We start from the raw sequence: 19,378 nt of genomic DNA, 5'->3' as shown, positions 1-19,378 counted from the left end.
AAGAATGTATGATAGACGCACATGAATGTGGATGTGTGCGTGCATGCGCATGTGTGCATGTGTAAATGCGTGCTTACACCTCTTTCCTGAGTCACCAGGACTAAGCACGGGGCAGGGTGGGGAGCGAGCAGCTCTCCTCACTCGGTCCCTGCCGCCTTGCAGAGCAGCTGCGCTCACTCAATGTTCCTCACTAGGTCCTACTTTCTGCCCCACTCCACCTGCCCTCTTTGACCTGCTTTTCTCCTTCTGGCATCTATTCCCTGTTCTTCTTTCCAACACTCATCTTTCTAACTCCTTCAGCTGTCCATCCTACTCCCAAGAATCTGAAAACGGTCATTACAACCCCTGGAGGACCCCTGACATCTCTCCCAGCTGTGTGCTGCCGACAGTAACAATGACTTGAGGATATTGATTTTTTTTTTTCCTAGCAACCACGTTGGTCTTTGATTTACATTTCCCATGAGTGTGTTACAAGGAACTGTATCAAATGTTTATTTATGTCATGGGTATTAAATCTATTGTGTTTTCTTTAACCACTAAGCCTTTTACTCTGATAACAGAGAAGAAAAGCAAGTTATTTTGGCACAATTTGTTTCTGGCAAGTCTGTGATATTTACTTTTTTGAAAAATCACTGCATTTCCTCAGTGACTTTTGCCAGTGTTGTGATGTGTCGTGTAGAGTACACAATGCCTGGCATAAGATGAGCATCCACTGAATGTCTGGGAAAATGCAGGAGACTGAAATCGGGAGACACAGATTCCAGTCTCTGCTCAGTTTCTCACTTGGGCCAGTTGACAACTCTGTTTTTGTTGCCTCATCTGCAAATGATTGTGGGGCTTGGCTGCATCAGTGGTCCCCACTGGGGTCCCACCTGGGCAGCAATGGCAGGGGATGCTGATTTGAATAGTTCACGCAGCCCAACAGAGACTAGCCCTCATCCACAATCAGGCTGCTCCAGCCAATGACAACATTAGGTGTCTACGTTTCGGACTGATTTATATCAACAGGTCAGGACGCGCATTGCCCCTCCCTTGGTTCAGACTCCTGTGCCCTCTGGCCCCACTTCCTCCAGTGTTTCACACCCCATTTACTCTCCATGCTATAGCCAGGATGATCCTTCTAAAATGCTTTTCTCAGTTTTCTACTTGAAATACTCCATCTGTCTCCTGCTATCTCCAGAGCGAGGTCCCAACTCTGGCCGGCTCATGAGCCCCTCACTCTCTGGTCCATCTCCCCAGCCCCTTTCCTCCTCCCTGAGATCCTTGTTGGTCCCCTGGACCTACCAGCCTAGTTGATCCCTTACACCCCAAAGCTTTTTTAACCTCTGCCCTTTGCCTGGCTAGCTCTTACATGTCTTCCAGGCCTCAGCTTGGACATCACCTCCTCCAGGAAGCCTTCTCTGATTCTTTCCCAAGACACTAGGCAAAGTCACTCTCTTCTGCACTTCATCTCTCTGCATTGTAAGGCCCTATCTAATTCACTGTCTCCTTCCAGACTCTCAGTCTTATTCATACCTTATTCATCATTTCCTCAGCATCTAGTCTAATACTTGGCATTTAATACTTATAAATGTTTGTGGAATAAATATGGATCAGTTATCTTGGGCTAGCTTAAAACTTTGATTGTCTTCAGATCTGTCTTTGACTAATAAAAAAATGGGAGGGACTTCCCTGGTGGTCTAGTGGCTATGACTCCACACTCCTGTTGTAGGGGGTGCAGGTTCAATCCCTGGTCAGGGAACTATTAACAGATCCCACATGCTGTACCTAATTAAGAGGTCACATGCCACACCTAAAGACCTGTTGCAGCCAAATAAATATATGAACAAAAATTTTAGAAAACAATTGGGGAAAATTAATTATTTCATTTGTTAAACCTTTTAAATAATGGTGTCCATGGAGGAGGGCAGAATAAAAGAGTGATGAATGTGTAGGGTACCATTACTCTCTGGTCCTTTCTAGATAATGATTCCAGAAATTTATTTGTATAACACTTTGGTTCAGAATCAGGAAAAATACCTGAACTAGAAGGGCATCATCAATGAAGAATCTTTAGATTTGCAGATCATAGGAGAATGGGCATTTACTCAAGTTGGAATCACCAGTTTGCCTCTGGGCTTCCTGGTGTCCAAAGCCAAAAGAGGAAACAGCCATTTGCGTCAGTGCCTCAGACTTGCTACAAAACTTCTTTGTTCCACAACCTTCAGAGTCACCTTTCCTCCTTTCTCCACTTCTCATGCAGTTCCCAGACGATGGGGTGCCAAGCAGGGGCCTCACGACCAAAGCCCAGGCCCCTTCACCCGTGTCACCATCCCCTGCTGTAAGCAAGTCTCACTCTGGTCATAACCAGGGAGCCCTTTCTGAGCCAACTGTCCCAGAGGTGGGGGCATCATGACTGTTTGCCCCGAAACTAAAAACAGGCACCCTTACGAGGTTTGGATGGGTCTCCTCCCATTCACTCAGAAGTCACACAGCTGATGTATGTCTCAAGTTAATGATTGCAAAATCATTTAAAAGGCTAAAATGAGCTAAATGAACTCTTTAGAGTTATACCAATTGTGAGGCAACCTTTATGGACACAAGGAGTTGGCAGCCTGTACTAGTTCCTTCCTGGTTGGCAAAAGTCAAACACTTGCCAGGTCATTGGAAAGCTTGTACCTTAAAGGAATACTTCTGTCAACTAAAAAAAAGAAAAGCCCACATAGCTGTGGGAATTCCCTGGACTCTGCACACTCACCACCATGGCCCAGTTCAATCCCTAGTCAAGGAACTAAGATCCCACAAGCCATGTGGTATGACCAAAAAAAAAAAAAAAAAGATAAGCACGTAACTTATCTTCCTTAAAAATATTCGTAATACTCATCTAATACCACTTAGGCATATAAGTAAACTGTGGCTTGACTGAAAATTGGAAGAAGTTCGAGTTCAAAATCTAATATGATTTTGCATTATTCCTCCATGCTATGCATACTAGCTGTTAGTTTTACATTTTCTTGCCCCCACTGTTTCACTATTTAGTTGTGGAAACTTAATCATTTCAGCTCCTTTCTCTGTGCTCCTAGAATCTAACAGGGAACTTCTCTGGTGAGTATTTGTGGAACAGCTACCATATTTCACTGCTTCTAGATGCCAAGGATTATAAGATATATCCCACTTACAGAGATGCTATAATGTAAAAAAAATTGCGTCTGAGAACCACTACAATACAGGTTTTTGTTCAGAGCAGGTGCTGGCTCTTTCCTGGCCATGTGGCATTGCTGGCTGGGTTCTTGGGTTCCTCAGTAGTGCCTGTGCCCTTCACCCCCTCTGCCCCCTGCAGAGGAAGACAATAACAGAGCAGGCCAGAGGGCCCTTGCTCCCTCTGAGGAGACTGTAGGAGCTTGCTGAGACATCTCAGATCCATTCTCCATGAAAAACCAGACCTTCTCTGCCCAGGGCACCTTCACTCATCTGCTCTGAATTCAGCCTTTTTGCTTTCAATCTTTTCTTCTGATCTGGTTTACCCCAGGCGCTCGCTCCCCTCTCTCTTCCTGCTGCGGATGGGCTGCCAAGGGCTTTAACTGGCTGCTGGAGGGATGTGCCCTGCCCTCACCTGACTGCCTGGGGCTTGAGACCAGCATGCATCAGAAAGGGCAAGTTTGAGCACAGCCAGAGGCCCCACAGAGCCCCTGGCAGGACCCCCTCCCAGGCAGCTCTTACCTCGCAGTTCCAAGGCTTGTCGGGGACCCTGCATGGGGCTGAGCTTATGGAGCTCAGAATTCCCTGTAGCCCAGCCCCAGATTTCTTCCCAGCTCCACTCCTAAACCCGAAATCAAGGCTCAGCCCAGAGGCTCAGAGGGGAGTAGTGCATTCTCTGGATGGGGCAGCAAGGGATGCTCCAGTGATTTTAGCTGCATGACTGAGGTGGCCACGGCTATGGAAATGGATATCTGTCCTGTAGATGCCAGGAAAGTGCCAGGGTGACTGGTCTGAAGGACAAGCTTGGAAAGAACTTTCTGGCATGTGAAGCCCACAGGACAAGAGCTTGGAACCCTTCGGTTTTTTTGCTCAACCCCTTTTTTTCTCACAAGGGAAACTCCTTTTTATTTTTTTTTCAGAATATGGATGAACCTAGAGTATTCTTGCCTGGAGAATTCCATAGACAGAGGAACCTGGCAAGCTACAGTCCATGGGTCGCAAAAAGTCAGACACGACTGACTGACACTTCTTTTTTTTCAAGAAGGTAGTATGCTGAGACAGATAACAAGTCAAACAGGGAAGGACAAATGTGGTATGATTTCATTCATATGTGGAGTCTAAAAAATAAATAGTCATAGATACAGAGGACAAACAGGTAGTTGCCAGGGGGGAGGAAGGTAGGGAATGACAAAGAAAAAAAAGATAATTATGTGAGGTAGGGCTTCCCATGTGGTGCAGTGGCAAAGAATCTGCCTGCAATGCAATGACCACGGAGACGCAGGTCTGATCCCCAAGTTGGGAAGATGCTCTGGAGGAAGAAATGGCAACCCACTCCAGTATTCTTGCCTGAGCAATCCCATGGACAGAGGAGCCTGGCAGAGTCGGACACGACTGAGCTAAAACAATGCTTATGCTTATGTGAGCTGATGAATGCTAATTAGCTTGATGGTGGTGACCATTTCACAACATATATGAAACTATCACATTGGAAACCTTTAGTATATACACAGTTTTTGCCAATTATACCTCAATAAAGCTGAAGAATGATCTAATAAAATAATAATAGAAATTTTAAAAGGAATCCTCCTCACCCTTAAAAACTCAGGCAATTCAGAAAAACATGAAGAGGTAGATCCTTACTAAGATCTACCTCTCAGGTTTGTTCGGTCTTGTAGACTTGACAAGACAGTTACCCACTGATTAGCTAATAGAATTCCACCATAACTGAAGGGAAAGAAGGTGATTGGCCCCACCGCGTGCACACTATGCAAGCCCATTTCTGTGCATTATCTTACTGCATCCTCACCACAACTTGGGGAGAACAGAGATTCTCAAACTCGAGGGTGCATCAGCATCACCTGGTGGACTTATTAAAGCAGAGGACTGAGCCCAGCCACAGAGTTTCTGATTTGGAAGTAAATCTGGTATGGGCCGGAAAACTTGTGTTTCTAACAAAGTCATACACGGTGCTTTCCTTGCTGCTAAAGGACAGGAGGTGAAGCGTTTGCAGTTTTTCTCCCAGACTCCTCCCATGAGTTTCACTTGCAGTTCAGAGTGTCTGGGAAGAGCATCCTGAGCCCCAGGGGATGCTGATGCTGCCCCATCCCAGTGCCACTGAGGTAGATGCTGTTACGATTCCCATTTTGTAGTTGAGAAAACCAAGGTCCCGGGAGGTTAAGTTACTTTCCTAAGGCCATTTACCCAGAAAGTGGCCGAGCTGCGATTTCCAGGAGGTCTGCCTGGTTCTGGGCTCTGTATACTTTCCTCTTCTTCCCCCTGGTTTTTGGCCTCACCCGCCCCTCGCCACCACCACCCTACCCCCACAACCCCACCCCCGCCTTTAGGAACAAATGCTAGCTTCCCTATCTTTTCACCCAGTTGGTGAGGCCAGCTGTGGACATGAAAATGCAGGCACCCAAAACACACAGACCTCAATTCTGCAACTCAGGAAAGACGAGAAATGATGACGAACGGGTGGACCACAGCACATCCAGGCCGACCCTGGATGTCACAACTTCTACTAGAAGTAACTGGAACTATAGCACAGATTTAATGAATAAATCATAGCGGGTTGGATTGCTAAGCCTCAAGGGAAACCCCCAAGATGCAGGCATAGCGATTCAGTTTCCTGGTATGAAAAACATGTTCTGGCCCTTCTGGTTCTCTCTCCCCTAAGAGTGCTTTGCGCCTCTTGTCATTCATCCTCAGGTCGGCAGAGGGAATGGGGGAGAAGGCGCTGTGATTCTGTGAGTTGGCCAGGCTCTACTTTTGGTATAGATAAGAGTTCTCCTTAATGAAATCAGCCTTTTAATTGCATGTGTTCTGTAACTGCTGTTTTAAGTTCTCCCTTTAGCTCTAAGTGATAGTCTTTTTTTTTTTTTCATTTATTTTTAATTGGATTACAATTGCTTTACAATGTTGTGTTGGCTTCTGCTGTACAACAACCAGAATCAGCTCCATGTATACATATATCCCCTCCCTCTTAAGACTCCCCAGCCCCACCCCCTAGGTCATCACAGAGCATGGGCTGAGCTCCCTGTGTTATATAGCAGCTTCCCGCTAGCTATCTATTAGTCTGTTTTTCATATTGCCTTTGATTAGGAAGTCACGTGGTATCTTTAACCACTACTAAAGAGAAAGGAAAGAGTTCTTCCTCCTAGCTTCCTTGCATGTGTCCCATGTCTAGTTCTAGCTCAGGAAGAATGTCCTGAATTGCAGGAATAGTTTGACTGTAGCAACCTGATATTCCAGCAGACTTAGGACAGAAGAGGGTGGAGGTGGGAGCCTGAAGAACCAATGAGGTTCGCCCTGATGGAGGAGCCCTTCCAAATTCCCAAAGGAAATCCTTTAAGATAAAGCATCTGTTTTCTCTGTTTTCAGGGAGAGAGGACAGCAGCTTGAGAAATGTGGTGGCAGTGCCTGGTCATGGGAGTCCTGCCCCAGGCCAAGAAGCTGGGCAAGAGGGCCTATGAGCCCAGTGCCTGACACCCCCAGGCTAAGCTGCCATCTTTCCAGAATCCCCACTCCGGAATGGAGGGGCTGGCATCTATCCCTAACTTGGGGTGAAATGGGACTTGCTCACCTGCCAGGATGGGGGCTTGACTTCCTCTTCCCCTTATATCCCATCGCCCATGATGTGCTTACATGCTAAGTCGCTCAGTTGTGTCTGACTCTTTGCAACCCCATGGACTGTAGCCTGCCAGGCTCCTCTGTCCAAGGGATTCTCCAGGCAAGAATACTGGAGTGGGTTGCCATTTTCTCTTCCAGGAGATCTTCCCGACCCAGGGATTGAACCCACGTCTCTTACATCTCCTGCATTGGCAGGTGAGTTCTTTACCACGAGTGCCACCTGGGAAGCCGTGAAGGTTTGTCTTATTTCTCCCAAATAGTGAACAGTGGCGTTTGTCTGTTTCTGAACTACTCATATTGGAGGACCATCAGAGCAGTGTCTGGCATCCTCAGGGATGGAGCCCCAGGTCTGTTCTTTGTTCACATCATGTGTTCTTGGCTTGCTAGTTTCTGTACAGTCATTCCTTTCAGTTGCTCTGTTGTTTTGAACACACTGAGGGTTTTTTGGTTGTTTCTTGTGGGAGGGCTGAAAACTCTATTTGGGTAAGCATGACTCTCCCAGCCAGCTGGAATTTAACTCTTTTATTGAATATAATATACGTACAGAAATGTGCATGTATCATAAGTAAGCTTGATGGCTTTTCACACTGAACACAGCACCCACACCAAGGAACTGAAGGTGACCAGTATCCCCTTCTTCCAATCACCTCCACACCCAAGGGCACCCCTATTCTGCTTTCTAACAGCCCTTAACAGGCTGGAGTGAGTCAGCCTGACTTGCAGTTGCCCTCCATCTCAGAGTTGGTGGCTCTGCAGGATTGGGTTGGGACTGACTGCAGGGGGCAGGTCACTGACTCAGCACATGCCAACATGTACCCGATGCCGCTGCCTCCCCGCAGGGGGGACATCTGGGGCGGGGTTGGCCCCATCCTGGCTTTCAGATGGCCCTCCTGTCTCCAGGAGGCCATCGAGGAAGTCAGTCCAGTGACTCAGTGTGGAGGGGAAAGGGGCTTGAATTCCCTTTCCACATGCTTCTAGAAGTCCTGCCATGTGTTCCTGGCAGCCGGAGGCCCACAGAGCAGGATGACTCAGCGGCATCTACGTGCAAAGTAGCTGAGGTCTGCACCCTGGGAAAACCAGCACGCAGCCACGGGTTGGACTTGCCTCATTCGGTGCAGCCCGTGTTGTCTGGAAACCATTGCCAGGCTCTCTGTTTACGGTGTGACTGTGAACACTGATGCCAGCTGCCAGCCTGGACCCGTTTGCCTCCTTAGCTATCCTCCATCCGGCCTCTTTCGTGGGTCCCCACTGACCTGACCCCACATCACGTGTGTGCTCACTTCACTAATAAAAAGCCAGGTTTTGCCTCTGTGCTCACCCCCATGCATGTCTTGCATCCTTAGACTCTGCCCTCTGCTTCCTCAGCAAAGAGCCACCCTAAGTGTCCGGGATAGGAGGGGCAGGGGGCTGGCCAGCACAAGGGGTCAGGAAGAAATGCTTCTGGATTAGTCAACATGGCTGTACTGAGGCCCTCCCCAGGGAGCCGCATGTCATTCCTAAGTGGCAGTAAGATTTTCCTCCTATACCTCTTGACATGATGTCTCTCTGCTCTCCATGACTGCCTCGCTCCACTCTGTAGGCTGTCCTACAGAGGCGGGGAGCCCTGGAGAGACATGACTGGTGTCTCCACTCTACCTGGGAAGCCAGGGGAAGAGGTGGGGCAGGCTTCCTCTGACTCAGGCTAGAGAAATCTTGGGAATCATCTGGTCAGAGATTCTCTAACAGATTGCCTAAGCATCACCTGAAACTGACACGTTTTTCAGGTTCCCTCTCTCCCCCAGGTCCAGGCTGAGGCCCAGAAATCTGCATATCTGGAAGGCATTCCAGGTGATTCTGATGCAGGTGACCCCAAGCCATAGCTTCAGGAACACTGATCAAACGACCCCTTCCCCAAGTCACAGGCGGGAAGAAGTGAGGCCCTGAGGGCTCACACCAGACCACACGGAATGAGGTGCAGACCTCAAGTCCCTGCTTCTTTCCGCGCCTGCCCTGCTCCTGTCTCCTCCCACACGCCTGCCCAGGGTGGAGGGGTGAGGTGGGCGGGGAGCGGGCTGATACCCAGACTCTGTGGATTCCTCCTTCAACAGGGCTCTTGCCCTGCCCCGGCCTCTTACTGCCATCACTTTAAACTGGACATTAAGACACAGAATGGTGTTTCTTCAAGGGCCAAACGTCTTCCTGCCTCTCTTCTATTTTTTTCTCTTGCACCCCCTACTCTCCTTAAAATACAGATTACCCCCAACCCCACCCCTCCATCCATGAGACAAAGTGGGGAAAGCCTGGCCTCCTCCATGCTCCCCTGTTTGACCCACCTTATCTTTCTGACCTTAGAGTCTATCCCTTCACCCGGCCCCCACCGTAACAATGTCTCTGTATGTATCTCCTCAAATGCCATCTTACTCTTTCTTGCCTCCACTCATGTGACGCCATCCTCAACTTGGCCAGTAGTACTTCCTTCTGGCCATACTGAATCCTCCCCATGCCCCAAGGTCCACGTGAAAGCCTTCTTCCTCCAGGAAGCTTTTCTTTACCATCCAGTCCTAGCATTCTTCTTCTCTGAACCATCAGAGCACAGAACCGTTTACTTGTTATCTGCTTTTATTACCTATTATATTCTGCTTTGAACTGTGAGCTTTAAGTAATTCCCAGCTACAGACCACAGCCTACCAGCCTACGCTTCTAATTATCCACCCACTTAGCAATGTGCTTTGCACATAATAAGTAACTAAGGGATGTTAGCAGTGATGAAGCCTTGCAGTGCTAGAGGCCAGGAGACCTTGACCTGGAGGCAACTAACTGATTAGCTCAGGGAATTTTCTAGGCCTCTTGGGCTAACAAACATCTAAAGGCTAACTAGAAAATCCAAGTCAGATCTTTCTCTGGATTCTGCTTTCTCTGTTGTAATGGACTTCCCTGCCTGTCACCATCCCTCCTGTGCCAATGTGGCCAGTTCCACCCTCCTGCTCCGCACAGCAATCTCTCTTGCATATCCCTGTCACTCAGTCCCAACAGGACATTATTAATATCCCTGCACTTGCCAGTGGATCCTGGGGCTTGGCCCTCATCCCCCATTCCAGCTGATGACCATTCCCATTCACTGCATACACATGAGCTGAGCCGATTTCAAGCTGCTTATCTCAAAACCCTTTTGCACACCCTTGACATCTCTGTCCCTCCATTTAAGACAACTATTCCTCTTTAACTGAGGATCAACCATCACTGCTTGGTCCCTTGCTTACTTACAAACATGACAACAAGAAGTTAATGCTAAACACACTGGCAGCTTATGTTCTGGGACCTGAGCCTAGTTAACTTTCAGAAAGGAGCCCTTTATTCATTGTTTATTGTAGGATGAATGTCCTACAGAGGAGAAGGGCACTCTCCTGCTTAGGGCCCCTGCACTCTGAAGGGAACCTGGGCATCCTCACCTGGATGGTTTGCCGGAATCTGAAAACCTTAACACTGTGACTCGCAATTTGATGCACGAAGCAGGTTCAGCTCCTCGGAGAAAGAGCTGTCTGTGACCCGTGTGGAGCAAGTCTTTAGGGAGGACTTTGTGTCCTCCTTTAACAAGACCAGAACTGCTCTCCCTAACCCCCTAAATAATCTCCACAAAACAAGAAGTTTCTCATTAAATACAGCCATCTCTTAAAAAAAAATAAAGATCGCTACTTACCTATATAGGTCCACTTGGATCCTGCAAAGAAGAAAACAAAGCAAGTAAGTACAATTGAACTTGAACAAGTTAGAGAAAATAGGACAGATTTTACTATTATTATTTGGGGGATGCGGGCATGCCACACAGCTTGTGGGATTTTAGTTCCCCAACCAGGGATTGAACCCAGGCTCTCAGCAGTAAAAGCTCTGAGTCCTAACCACTGGACCACCAGGGAATTCCCCAGATTTTAGCTTTAAATGGGTGAGATTGAAAAGGAGGTAGATGCTGAGAACTTCAAACTTTTTCATTGTGGAGAAAAGGGAATAAACCCTTTTGCACTGTTGGTGGGTATGTAAATTGGTACAGCCACTATGGAAAAGAGTATTCAGGTTTCTCAAAAAAATTAAAAACAGAACTACCAGATGATCCAGAAATTCCACTCCTGGGTATTTATCCAGAGAAAACAAAAACTAATTAGGAAAGATATATGCACTCCCATGTTCATTGCAGCATTATTTACAACAGCCAAGATATGGAAATAACCCAAGTGCTGCCCATCAATAGAGGAATGGATGAAAAAGATGTAGAATATATATATGTGTGTGTGTGTGTGTGTGTGTGTGTGTATACACACACATATACACCATGGACTATTACTCAGCCATTAAAAGAATAAAATATTGCCATTTATGACAACATGGATGAACCTAGAGGGTATTATACTAAGTGAAATAAGACAGAGAAAGATAAATACTGTATGATTTCACTTATATGTGGAATCTAAAAAAAATGAACAAACAAGACAAACAGTTATAGATACAGAGAACAAACAGTTGGTTGTCACAGGAGAGGTGCATAAAGGAGAGGAAATAAACAGGTAAGAGAGATTAAGAGGTACAGACTTCCAGTTACAAAATAAATGAGTCACCAATATGAAACATACAGTGTGAGGAATACAGTCAATAACTGCAATATCTGTGGACAGTGACATATTTTAAATGTATAGGAAAAAACCACTAATCTGTATAACAGGAAATAACATGCTGTTGTAGGTCAATATACTTCAAAAACAAACTCACTCATAGAAAAGGAGATCATATTAGTGGTTCCCAGAGGCAAGGGGTTGGGGCAGGGGGAACTGGATAAAGGTGACCAAAAGGTTCTAACTTCCAGTTGTAAGTCCTAGGAATGTGATGTATTAATACAACATGATAAATATAATCAACACTGCTGTATGTTACATATGAAAATTGTTAAGAGAATAAATCCCAAAGAGTTCTCATCACAAGGAAAAATTCTATGTAATTTTGTACATGTATGAGATAATAGACGTTCGCTAAACTTATTACGATAATCACTTCATGAAATACATGTCACATCATTATACCAGACACCTTAAATCTATATAGTGCTTTTTGTCAAGTATATCTCAATAAAACTGGAAGAAAAAAATTTAAAACAAAACCAAACCTTTCTCAGAGTCTGTGTTGGAACAACTGCCTCTCAGAGCACCTGTGCTTCCAGGGGAGGCACAAGGCAGTGATTCTGTGCAGGGGTCCAGGGGTCAGGGAGGGGCTTCTTCATCAGAAGCCTCCCATGTATCTTAGAAAAGCCACATTTCACTAGCCGAACAGTTAATAAATTCACAAGGCTCAAAACTCAAAAGCCACCAAGAGGAACACAGTGAGAGCACTTCCTACCATCCAACCTCCTGCTTCATTAGACTCAACCAGTTTCACAGCTGATGGGAACCCTTGCGCAGTGTGACTGCATACAGGTATCTGTATTCTCATCCCTTCTTTTTTTCACACAAATGCTAGCATCTGGGAAATGCTGTTTTGCATCTTGCTTTTCCCCCACTTAACAACACAGCCTAGAGAAGAGTTCAAGCCCATTCCATAAAGGAAGGTTTTTATTTGAGGAAGTTGCCACCATCATCATTGGAGTTAGAATTCCATGGGTGGCGGCAATGTGGAGGAGAGGTCCTGCCAGGAGTGTAATGAAAGTCACCTGTCACCTCCCATTCACACCCTTCACTCATAAACGTCCTTCATGCTAACAACTAAATAAGTTTTAAAAAGTCATTGCACAGATAACCAGCAGGAAACTATATTCAGTATTTTGTAATAACATATAAGGATAAAGAATCTGAAAAATAAGATATATGTATATATGTATCTGAATCACTTTTTTTTTTTTTAGGTTTTTTTTTTTCCATTTATTTTTATTAGTTGGAGGCTAATTACTTTACATCATTGCAGTGCTGAATCACTTTGTTGTACACCTGAAACTAACACAACACTGGAAATTATCTACACTTCAATTTTTTAAAAAAAGTCATTGTGGAGCTATGCTCTGGACACACCTCCCTCTTCATCTCCAGGAAGAGCCCGAAACCCTGAATTGAGACTCGGGGTGTCTGTCTCAGGACACATTACAGAGAGGGGACTGTTCAACTCCTATGTTCCCGTCTCCCAGCCTATGTTCCTGTCTCCCGTGCTTCCAGGATTCTGGGTCCACCAGGATCAAGCTGCAGGAGGAAGACTCACATCTCCTTTCTCTTGGGAACTGATTTGCAGTAAAACTTACCTGACCAGTCACCTGGTGCTCACTTTTCACAACTAGGCATTTCCTATTCAGGCCGATTGTGCTTTTGAAAAACTTAAGAGAATTTTGCTTGTTTTTCTTTGTAAACTGGTTAATCACCTCTTTTTTAAAATTGCTTTTCTGTTTCATTTCTTTGTCTCAGTGTTTTTAATTTTCAAATTCAATTTCTTTGGTTATTTTTTCAAATTACACTTGTATGTGGTTTAAAGACTCAGATGGTTCTATCCATATCAGGCTTTCAATGAAAAATCAGTCCCCTGACACTCTTGAGTCACTTTCCTGTTCCCTATGGCAACCACTTTGAATTCTTTTGACACGATTCTCTTGGCATTATCTCCACAACGCTATAAAAATATATCTATATTGAGCCTTCATGATTTGCTTAGGTTTAGGCATTAATTGTTGACAGCCCACTTTGGAAGAGAAGGACAAAGGGCTCTTTCACACACCCATCTCCTTGATTTCTAGATAGAGCAATGAAAGATCATAAGGCAAAGTGGATCAATGCCTGTTAAGAAGTGTTTCTCCACATTTCCCATTACTTCCCATGAACTTAGAGAATCCTTGAGCTAGAGGGGGTAGTCCAGACCCCTTAGAGTATTTGCTGCCTTTCCTCATTAAAAATGCCCGTAAGCTTGAACACAAGAAATTTCACGTACAGTTAATTTCAGGAGGTCCATAGAACTGTGTTGGTTTTTCGTTCTGTGTGTTTTTTCCTTTTTCTTTATTTTACTGTAAACTTCTTTGCCACAAGCATTTTTGCCACAAATTGTTGTTGCATAATTAACTGGCAGTAAGACATTTCTGCCATGAAAGATCAAATAACTGGCTGACAATTTTTGGTTTGGCAGTTGGATTTCCACTGCATTAGCATTCCAATGCATTAGCATTTCTTCCAGTTAGTGATGTTATTGATGGTTTTATCCAGCTGACCAGTGATGATCATTAGCACCAAGAATTGGTTTCTCCCTTTGAAACACACTACACTGGAGGAAAAAGAGGCCGAGGGCCTCAAAGGTTGAGCCAACATTTCCCACAACTTTGAAACATCTATCAACAGATAGGTGACAAGATGCCAAGAATCTACCACAGGGTAGAGGCTTTCACACTGCAACAGAAAGCTCGGGTACAAACATGCACCCTCATACCTGCAAACCGGTACCTCTCTTAAGGAAGGAAAAGTGCAAGGCTGACTGAGGAGATGAATCAACAACCAACAAACAAACAAAAAGTATAAAACACTATGAACGAAAGACTTGGGAGGCAAATGCTTAGGTACAGCCCACAAGATAAAATCAGTTATTTGCACAGTATTACTATGAATCTACATACATTTTTTTAATGTATTCAAATATTTTATATTTTTCTTTTAAATTTTTATTTTTTATGTTCCATTATGTCCTTTAAAAATTTTATTGAAGTAGATTTACAGTGTTATGCTAGTTTCAGGTGTATGCACGCTGAGTCAGTTATACACACACACACACACACACACACACACTTTTTAAGATTCTTTTCCCATATAGGTCCATTACAGAGTATTGAGTAGAGTTCCCTGTGCTTTACATAAGTCCTTATTAGTTATCTGTTTATGTATAGTAATGTGTATATGTCAATCCCAATCTCCCAATTTATCCCTCCTCACCTTCCCCCCACCGCCCAGTAACCATAAGTTTTTGTACACTTGACTCTATTTCTGTTCATTATGTTTTTTTTGATGTCCTGCTTTTACTTTTTATTATTTTCTACAGCAAAATTGCCTTATGGGCCAATTAGTTATACCTTGAAAATGCTTATGGCAAAGATGTGTACCATGAAAGTACCCAGGACCCCAAAAACCCCCTGAAACCTGCCATGGACTGGACAGGGCTTAATAGTCCCTAAATTCACCTCCTCTGAATCAGCAGTTGGATGAAGGCATTCAGAACCATGGTGAGCCCAAACTTCTATGTGACCCCCAAGTTTACTGCTAGCCTCTCACTGAAACAAGAGTGAAAAGGGGGAAAAAATAGCATGGCTTGGAAACCAAGCTATAGAAAACTTCAAACCATTTTTCTGAACATTTTCCATCGGCATTCTGTTTGAGGGGTTTTATTAAAATACAACCATGGATTTCAGAGTCAAAGGAATCCAGAGGATTGTCACTTAGCTGGCCAGAGCACTTGGAGGCCCAGGATGTAAAATCTCACAAGGAACAGGGAATTTCATCCTCAACGCTTCCCTGGAGAGACACAGGCCACTCAGTGATCCTGGAGGATCACCAGGAAAAAACATCTGCAGCCTCTGAGCGATCGCATTGGCCAGAAATTTTAATTGCACCTGCACCAAAATCAAACCATGGCCTTAACAGCCTATATGTTCTGCTCCCTTCCCCGAAGCTTGCTAAGCTGAGGTTTCCACACTGTTGCAGCACTCATCCTCAGATGAGGCTTCAGCACAATGCTCTGGTAAGCTCAGTGTGATCACATGCCTCTGGGACTGTAAGGGCTCAAGCGGTGACACAGGCCTGGGGACATGTTCTTAAAAAGCATCAGAGCAATCTTTCCTGCCCTTGTTTCACTGAGCGACCCTGACCAAAGACTCAGTGCTTTGGGTATAAATGGCCATGTCTGGAGGGGCTCGAAAGCTGGAGTCTGGAGAGGAGAGGCACTGTAAAATGAAGGGGAGGGTGATCTGGGTCAGGGGGGTCTCACTGGATGAAGGTCAGTGCCCAGTTTGGTTCACTGTCTGCTAGAACTGAGGTCAAGAAAACTTTAGAAAGGGAGGGTGCACCTTTGCTTTATTTGGAAATGGCCCCTCCTGGTTTCCCACCTCTCACTTTAGGGGCAAGGGTCTTCACAGAATTAAACTGCCCTCCCCCCCCCGACTAGGCAGGCCAGGCAAAGCCCCCCACCCCCACCCCGTGGCTGCACTTCAGTAGCTTCCTGAGGGTGTCTGTTCTGAGAAGGTCATCACTTCTGTCCTGAGCACTGGGAGGTCCAGGTGGATGCCTGTTAGAACCTGCAGCCCCAGCTTATCCTGGGCAGGGAGAACGTCCTGGCAGCTTTCAGAGGAATTGATATTTACAAAGATTCAGGTCAGGGGTTCTGGGCCCTGCTTGCTTCCTGTCCTGGGTGCTAGAACCTTCCCTGACTAACCGACATCCAGGGTGCCCAAAACTGCCCAGTTCCCCCCACCCCCTGCCCCAGCAACTGAGAGTTCCCAGGTTATCTCTGGAAGATGTTTGACTTTTATTATGCCCGCTCCCTCACTGACCCCCGAGGTTTGCCAGTGCCAGTCACTGAGAATTCAGGTGCTCCAGGAAGATCCCCTGGAGGAGGGCATAGCAACCCACTCCAGTATTCTTGCCTGGAGAATTCTATGGACAGAGGAGCCTGGCGGGCTACAGTCCATGGGGTTGCAAAGAGCTGGACACGACTGAGTGACTTAGCATGCACGCAGGCAGAGGGCAGACCACTTTCTCACCCACTGCCCAGCTTAACCCCCGCTCCACACTTGGGTTAATACTGACACTTTACATCTCGGTGAGTTTTGCTTTGACTAAAAAGCCAAGAAACCTGCCTGAGGAAGAACAGAATAAAAACTGTGTTCTTAGAATCAAGGGGGTAAGCAGGCTGGCTGCTCAGTGTAGAGTGAAAGTAGATTTTTTTTTTTTTTAACTGAAAACTTTCCCCAGCCCAGCTGGGAGAACGGAAAAGAGAGAAGGGCAAGGAGAAGGGGGAGAGGAGGGTCCAGAGGCTCAGAGAAGCACAGCAGGGAGAAGGAGCTGCCCCCGGAGTGAGGGGAGAAACAGGCTTTCAGAAGAGGGTCAGTAAAGGGCTTCTCTCTCGTCTTGGAGCTAAAAGGGAGAGTTCAAGTCAGACTTTGGGTTTCAGTGCAGCTTTCTTCAGAGGGGAATATATATCAAAGTCTGCAGTTTTATAAACTAATTTCCACTTTTATAACTCCTTTCTCCCATCCACTCTCTCCCCCACCAGATGAGGAAGATAACTACCAAGCAAATCAAGCCAGCTAGTGGACTTGAACTGAATTGAAAGGAGTGACAAAGCTGCTGACAGCCAGGCTCCCTCTGCCTCTCCTACCATGCCCCATGGGCACCATGCCCTCTGACGGGAGGGAGCTCCAGCTTTCATGCCTCTGAGCAGAACCAACTTCTCACCACCACCACCCAGCCAGGGAATATGGACTGGCAGCCATTCTAGTCACTCTGGGCCCTTCTAGGAACGTTTCAACCTAGCCTGGGTCTAGAAATGGTTGCCGGAGAAGGCAATGGCAACCCACTCCAGTACTCTTGCCTGGAAACTCCCATGGACGGAGGAGCCTGGTAGGCTGCTTTCTATGAGGTCGCACAGAGTCGGACACGACTGAAGCGACTTAGCAGCAGCAGCAGGAATGGTTGCACCTACAAATGTCCATACAACTTGGGGCAAACTCTGTCAAGGGCAGTAGCCACCATCTGTTACTCGGGAAGTTTCTGTAAGTCACCATCTACTCCTCCAGAAAAGGGCTCACCCAGCTGTGGAGACCCAGGCAGAAGCCCTCACCTTAGCTGTGGGCTGTCTACGGGCTTCCCTGAGGGTAAGGATCCGCCTACAAGGCAGGACACACAGGAGAGGCAGGCGCCATCCCTGGATGGGGAAGATCCCCTCAAGGCGGGCATGGCAACCCACCCCAGTACTCTTGCCTGGAGAATTCCATGGACAGAGGAGCCTGGGGTGGGGGGCTACAGTCCATGGGGTCCCAAAAAGTGGGGCCCAACTGAGCAACTAACACTATAGCTGCTGGCTGCAGCTCACCTCCCAGACCCAACCCCCTCTACCATCTCCTGCTACTGGCTGGGCACCACCAGCCTCCAGCCCTTCAGGGTTCAAAGCCCTGACTAACTACACTCAGAAATAAGGTTATGTATGCTCGTCTGAGGGCGCGTGGAGCACACACACGTACAACTTCAGAGTAGTAGAGCCCTTCTGGAGAAAAACAATGATTAGGGATGAGAGGCATCATCTCTTTGACTTGGAGGTAAAACTTAATGGTAAAGAGTGTCTCCTCCAAAGGAAAGCACCCACCACTGTGCCAACCCTCCCTGGTAAAGAGGCTGCTCGGGAACACCCCAGGCACTCCTCTGCCGTCTGCGCGTGGGTCGGGGCACAGTATTTTACATCCTGGTTCTGTTTCTTCTCCCCGCGTTAGCAAATTCCCAAGCCACCTCTCCAGCGCTGCGGGTGGGTGTGTGTGTGGGGGGGGGGGGGTGTACCCCGAGAAGGCACAAACGTAGTTTAATTCGAGGGTAATGTGCGGCAAACCGCTCCCCCCACTACCCCGCCCACCCTGCGAAACCGGAACGGACGCTGCCTTCCAAAGGAAAATGAAGCATCCTTCGTAAAAACGTGCTGTTGGAGACCCTACAGGTCCGTCTCCGCTCCCCGCAGATGATTTTACTTTATCTTTAACGAGCCGCGTGAGGACTCCTTCCGCCCAGGTGTGGCTGAGCGCTCGGGATTGTTCAGAAAGAAGAGGCAGAAGAAACTTTACCGTTGAGCGGAGCTGGGCTGGAAGGCTGTTCCTTTAAGACCACGAGCAGGAGCACGGCCGCCGCGTGCAGGCTGCAGTGAGGCATCTTCGGGCGGCTCCCGGCGCGGGCGGCGAGCGCGGGCTGCGGGCGGCTGAGCTCCTTCTCGACCTCTGGCTGGGACGCAGGGGCCGGCGGGGTGCTCACCGGGACCTTGTGCGCGCAGCCGGGGCGTCACGGCCAGCACCTCTGTTCTTTGGGCTCCTGGCTTCCCGCGGGCTGCTTTTATGGAGCGACTCAGCCCCAAACAGATGATGTCATTGGGTGGGGGGAGAACGCCCTGCCTACGGGAGGTCTGGCGCCCCGGTTCCAAGGTGAGTTTTAACCCTGACTTCAGCCGCTCTCCGCGGGACAGTGGCCCCGGGCGCTCCTTGAGCCGGGGCTGGCGCGGAACCCCGTTCTCCGTGGAAGCCGCGGGCGGGCGTGGGACAGATCCGCCTGCCTGGGCCCAGTGGGGAGGGGTGCGTCTAGGGACGCGCTTCAGTGGCCACGACCTTGGACTGTCATTGCCTCTACTTGAGAAGCCCCCTAAGTACAATACCAGTCTGGGCCAGAGACTCCTTCTGTGCCTCCATCGTGTTTGCCTGGACTGGACACACCTTACGGACTGGACGAGTCCCCTATGGATTAGGAGGGGTGGGCTGCATTCAAATTAAGAATTTCTGTGGACTGAACAGTCAATTCACAGAAAGGTCCTGATAAGGTCTTACTTTGAAATATAGACGCAAAGAAATTAA

At 47.2% G+C, this 19,378-nt stretch overlaps 1 protein-coding gene across 2 annotated transcripts in view; it reads right to left on the bottom strand.

Moving 5' to 3' along the window:
* CA12 (carbonic anhydrase 12) overlaps positions 1 to 18,879 on the bottom strand; it is a 61,836-nt gene extending 42,957 nt beyond the window's left edge. The window contains exons 1-2 of one of the 2 annotated variants that reach the window (XM_020901526.2): positions 18,605 to 18,879; positions 10,484 to 10,504 (exon numbers count right to left, since the gene is read on the bottom strand). In XM_020901526.2, the coding sequence (XP_020757185.2) occupies positions 10,484 to 10,504; positions 18,605 to 18,689 (106 nt within the window). In that variant the 5' untranslated portion in view covers positions 18,690 to 18,879. The remainder of the gene's footprint in view (positions 1 to 10,483; positions 10,505 to 18,604) is intronic. The other variant, XM_020901527.2, reaches the window with a different exon arrangement.
* Between the last annotated feature and the right edge of the window lie 499 nt (positions 18,880 to 19,378).

Source organism: Odocoileus virginianus, chromosome 6, assembly GCF_023699985.2.
Source record: "Odocoileus virginianus isolate 20LAN1187 ecotype Illinois chromosome 6, Ovbor_1.2, whole genome shotgun sequence".
Taxonomy (NCBI): domain Eukaryota; kingdom Metazoa; phylum Chordata; class Mammalia; order Artiodactyla; family Cervidae; genus Odocoileus; species Odocoileus virginianus.
This window is presented reverse-complemented; position numbering and strand designations above follow the sequence as displayed.